The sequence below is a fragment of the Mercurialis annua genome, linkage group LG2 (genome assembly GCF_937616625.2).
Source record: "Mercurialis annua linkage group LG2, ddMerAnnu1.2, whole genome shotgun sequence".
Taxonomy (NCBI): Eukaryota; Viridiplantae; Streptophyta; class Magnoliopsida; order Malpighiales; family Euphorbiaceae; genus Mercurialis; species Mercurialis annua.
Window position 1 is genome coordinate 17,514,845 of NC_065571.1, and position 5,694 is coordinate 17,520,538.

At 30.1% G+C, this 5,694-nt stretch overlaps 1 protein-coding gene across 1 annotated transcript; it reads left to right on the forward strand.

Annotated features, from left to right (window-relative positions):
- The first annotated feature begins 862 nt into the window (after positions 1–862).
- Positions 863–5,316, forward strand: LOC126668301 (seipin-2-like). Its single transcript, XM_050361506.2, has 4 exons — positions 863–964; positions 1,069–1,109; positions 3,543–4,590; positions 4,837–5,316. Exons 1-4 carry the CDS (start codon positions 863–865, stop codon positions 5,314–5,316), a joined length of 1,671 nt encoding a protein of 556 aa, XP_050217463.1.
- The last annotated feature ends 378 nt before the right edge of the window (positions 5,317–5,694 follow it).

Sequence of the window (5,694 nt, forward strand, 5' to 3'; positions counted from 1 at the left end):
TCGCTATTTACCGCTTTATTAAGTAAATTGTATTTTTGTATATATATATATATATAAACAGCTTTCGAACTGTTCTGGTATTAGGATCTGAATTGGAACGTACTACTCGATGGGGAACATCGAAACTGCATGCGCACCGGTATATGATCATATGGTATTTGAGGTAGGTTAGAGATACGTCTCACCTAGTGAGGGCGCCGGTGGAAGATACGTCTCCTGGGACTCACATGTTTATTTGAGTGACTGTTGTGAATCGGTTATGGAGATACGTTTTACCGACACGACAACTGGATTTTAGACATTGTGGTTTAGGGTTTCAATGTTTATCCATAATGATAAAATTCTTTATAAACGTTTTAAGGTTTTAAAGGTTTTCACTTAATAAATGTAAATAGTTATATGAAGTCATCTCAATATATCTGACCCCGTTGTTTTCCCAATTTTTCCTAAGTTTATGATTTGAGCGAGTCAGCTGGTCTCCGGTTCTTTATTTCCTCAGAGGTTTATTTTATTTTATTAAAACTGTAAAACTGATTTTATTCTTAGACCGCAGTAGTAATTAAATGTCTTCTTGTCTAATTTTTGTTATCGGATTAATTCAATTGGTTTATATGTTATTCTAGCATTCTTATATTAATTTGGGTTAATAAGTATTTATGCCATGTTAGAGACTCGGAAAATGCCCGAGCACTTATTATATAAATGTTGAGTATTAAGAACTGTTAGAACTAGGCTGAAGTCTCGGTTGCCACCGAGTATTGGTTTTCTTCCAGGTTTATGTATTTGTTATTTATCCGCAAATCTAGCTACGAGTTTTGGTATAGCCATATTCATAGCCTAGCGCCGGTCGCGATCCATGAAAATGGATCGTGATAATGTAGGAGGGAGCTGGTGGTGGAAGGATGGTCGTAGAGCGGTAGGGGTGGAGGTGGTTGGCGGCGTTTGCCATCGGGCTGGCAGTAGGGTTTTTACTTTGGCAGTGGATTGCTAAACCATTCTAAAATTGATTTGTGTTCTTCTCCTAAACCTTTACTTTCTCTAATTTTTTTAAAAAACTTTTTTAATTAGCTATTAATTCTGATTTACCCTCCTCTTAAGTATTTCCAAAGGTAATTTGTAGCCTCGTTTGGGGGTGACTCTATTTACAATTAAAATCATCTAGTTTTCGCAAGCCTATACATCTCTATATGTTTTCACACACATATATAAATAAATTAAAATTACTTTTTTTAGTTTGATTTAGGATTCTAAATTTTTATTTAAACAATTTTCATTATTCTTAGTCAACATACACCTTTTATAAATGTTTTTATTGACTAAAAGAAGCAAAAAGAATTAATGTTAGTAGTTTTGTAGTTACTAGTTTCGCATTACGTGCTATGCACGTGGCTCGTAACGTAACTCCTCAATGAACATATTAGTAAATTTATTATAATTATATCAATTTTTTATATATAATTAATATTAAATTAGTTAAGAATTTTTGTAAAAGTAAATATAATATATTCGCTTATTAAATTTTTTCCATACTAAATTTATTCTTCTTTTGGTTTTATAATGATCATAGTTAAATAGTTAACTTAATTTTATTAATACTATCTTTAAAAATAATAAGATAGAAATTTAAATAATAATATATTGACCGAATATAATATTTTAATTTGTAGTTAAATCAAACTAAAAGATAGGCATTCTTACTAATTTGGAGACAATTAGTTATTTTTTACATACTAAAAATTAAATTGGAGATAATTTATCTATCTATTCTAATTAGGACTTTAATTACAATAGTGATTAATTAAATAACTAATTAGTTAATGACTATAAAAATTTTATTTAGTAGTAAACTGAAAAGGATTATTCAGTAAATTTGTCTGTTCCCGCCCCCATCCGTACTTTTATATATTACTAGTTTCGCATTACGTGCTATGCACGTGGCTCGTAACGTAACTCCTCATTGAACATATAAATAAATTTATTATAATTATATTAATTTTTTATTTATAATTAATATTAAATTAGTTAAGAATTTTTGTAAAAGTAAATATAATATATTCGGTTATTAAATTTTTTTCCATACTGAATTTATTCTTTTTTTGTTTTATAATAACCATAATTAAATAATTAACTTAATTTTATTAATAATATCTTTATAAATAATAAGATAGAAATTTAAATAATATTATATTGACCAAATATAATATTTTAATTTTATAGTTCAATCAAACTAAAAAATAGGTATTCCTACTAATTTGGAAAAAATTTAATTATTTTTTACATAATAAATACTAAATTAGAGATAATTTAGATACCTATTCTAATTAGGACTTTAATTAAAATAGTGATTAATTAAATAACTAATTAGTTAATGACTAAATATTTTAATTTTGTAGTTCAATCAAACTAAAAAATAGGTATTTCTACTAATTTGGAAAAAATTTAGTTATTTTTTATATAATAAATACTAAATTATAGATAATTTAGCTACCTATTCTAATTAGGACTTTAATTAAAATAGTGATTAATTAAATAATTAATTAGTTAATGACTATAAAACCTTTATTTAGTAGTAAACTGGAAAGAATTATTCTGTAAATTTATTTGTCTTCCCCCATCTGTTTTTTTATATATAGTATAGATATAGATAGATATAGATATAGATGAATGATACAAAAGCACCGCAATAGAAACTTCTTTCTTATTAGGTAGGGATCAAATGTATTGAAATGCGCGTCTCCCATCTTATCTCTTCTTCTAACAACAGAATTAAACCTCAGCCAAAACAATTGCTTGCATTGGTTGATGCGCCAATGCATCCAATCTATTCTATCTCTACAATCCTTTTAGCATCCCTAGAAAAATGAAATATGTGCTTCAAATTTGAAGAATTATTTTTCATGTGAATGATACCTCCACGCAAAAATTATCCAAAATAAAATGCCAATGAATATTTAAAATACTAAAATATATAATTATTATTTTTTAATATTACAACCATCTGAATTATTTGTTGTTCAAGTCACATGGCAGAATTATATTATTTTAAACAATTATTTCATCAGTGCTATTGTTTTTAGAGTATAAATTTTATATTCATATAAAAAGATTCATAGGATAGAAAAAATAATAATCTTCGACAAATTATAAATTTTAAAATTAAATTAAAATTGGACAATCTACGTTATATAAAATATAAATTTTGGGTCATAATTTTTTTTTTATTTATTGCTATTACATCTTTGTTTCATTTTTATTTTATTATTATGATTATTGTTCAAATCTATCAATTTATCTTATTTGATTAATTACTATACCCAAAATTTATTGTTTAATATCCTTCTCGAACCTTTACGATTTTATTTTATTAATTGAAAATTCAGTTTTATTCCATTTTTCTATAATACTATTTAAACCTATAAATTTATATTATCTAATTAATTTCAAAATTTGGGCATATATTGAAAAACTTATTTCTCTCAAAGTATGCTTTTAATAAAGTCACTTATTGTCCAAAATTCCCAATATGTTATTGCCATATAAAGTCATATATTGTTGGTCATCGTGAGACAGTTTCACGTAGTCCGTTTTCTTCACTCTTCAAAAACTACTACACCCCCACTCCCCATGGAAGAATTGAAACATCAGAAAAATGAATATTGCGGATTTGATAATATAGAGACTCCATCTCCATCTCCAACTCCGACTCCGACTCCGACTCCGAGTCTGTGCAATGCACTGAAACATTGGCTGCTAAACTTGGCAATAGATGGAGTTGACAAAGTGTTTGTGGATCGAAAAAGGATGAACATGAATTCTTTGAGCAATGAAGTTCCACAAAAATGGTGCTCTACCTCAAAGCTTAGAGATTTTCAAGATTCTGAAGAATGTGGCTCTATAAATACAAAAGGAAGAAACTATACTTTTCAAGAAAATGATAGGGGAAGTGCAAGAAAAGGTAGGAAAGTGAATAATTACTTCAAAAATGAGGATCATGACGGTTCCGTGCAGTCCAAGGAAATAAACTTTCTTGCTTTCTTTACAACAATGCTGATAAAACTCATGGGATTTCAGTTCAATATTGTGGCTACTTCTTTAACATTTCCAATTCGGTTGTCCTATTTTTCTTTCATGTTCTTCTTCTTTCCTTTCAGAACCCTAAGACATGTTCGAGCGTATTTGACGAAGAAACTTTTGAGGATTTTGGGTATTTCAAGGAGAAGAGTTACTGAGAAAGCTAAGAAATCAGTGTTAAATATAGCATTTAGGGTTGGGTTTGGATTGTTCTGGTCAAGCTATGTGTTTCTCATGCTCTTAGGGTTAATGACTTTAGGGTTTGTGTTTGGAGGTTTGATTATGAGAATAATAGTAGAAAAGCCTATTCAGCTGACACAAACTCTCAACTTTGATTATACAAAAACTAGTCCAGTTGCTTATGTGCCAATCATGCCATATTCTGGTGCAGTTGAAGCGTCTGCCTTGGCTCCCAAGGAAGCTGGAGTGCGTATAATTCCACATAACCACAAATTGCATCTTACTGTTTCACTTATTGTGCCAGAGTCTGACTACAATCGCAACCTAGGCATCTTCCAGGTATATTTCTTATCCTTTCTAAACTATTATTGTACATAATTGTACTTCTTTGCCTTGTCTGCATCTATAATTTGGTAACCGTTTCGTAAAAATAGGTACGTAGTATGTTTTTTTGAGGTCGTGACTCATGAGGAAAACCTTAATATTAGTCAAGGAATTATCCATCCAACTGATAGTCTTATGTATAAGAATGTAAAAACCATATTGCAAACAAATTAGCATTTTATTTTTGTTTTGTTTGTGAAGGTGAGAGTAGAGTTCACATCAGCAACTGGAAAAATCATTACAAGCTCAAGTCAAGCTTGTATTCTGCGGTTCAAAAGCCAACCAGTCCGGGTTATCCAAACAATCATTCAGACAGCTCCTATCATGGCAGGACTCCAAACAGAAACCCAGATTTTAGACATAGAAATGAAGGATATCATAGAAGGACTGGAGCCAACAGCGTACTTGAAGGTGGTCGTAGAATCGCGAGCAGAATATAAATCAGGAGCCGGCATCCCCGAGATACACAAAGCATCACTAGCTCTGGAATCTGACCTGCCACATATGAGACGATTGATATGGAAGTGGAGGAGAAGTATTTTTGTTTGGATGAGCATTCTCATGTTTTTAACTCAACTCATGCTTCTTTTAGTGTGCTGTAGATCTGTCGTTGTACCAAGAGGAATGCATATGTTAGCTTATGCTAGAAAGCTAACATCTAAACATCATCTGCTGGAATAGAAACAACAGATTCGAGATCTAGTCGAAAAAGATATCTTCATGCCGGAAAGAATTCATGTTAAGCGTAGTTAAAGAATGGAGATTCTAAATATCTCTTTTAGATTAAGGGAAAATAATAATGTCTCTGTAAAGTATAATAAAAGAGAAAATGGGCACTCTGATTCACAAATTTTTTCCATAATTAAGTAGATTCCATTTGATCAAATAGACATAAATGTTTTGATGGTTTCGTCGTAGTCGAGCAACTCTTACTTCAACTTGTCAATAAAGAATAGGTTAGAAGGATTCGAGCCGATATTGGCTCGAACACCCTCCGATGTCTAAGTTAGGATCTTGATAGGTTATTATGGTGTAATCACCAAAGTAATAAAATAAATG

Coding starts and splice junctions, on each gene's coding strand:
- LOC126668301 (XM_050361506.2), top strand. CDS start 863: ATGGATCGTGATAATGTAGGAGGGAGCTGGTGGTGGAAGGATGGTCGT. Junction 1,110..3,542: donor CCTCTTAAGTATTTCCAAAG/GTAATTTGTAGC, acceptor TGCCATATAAAG/TCATATATTGTTGGTCATCG. Junction 4,591..4,836: donor GCAACCTAGGCATCTTCCAG/GTATATTTCTTA, acceptor TTGTTTGTGAAG/GTGAGAGTAGAGTTCACATC.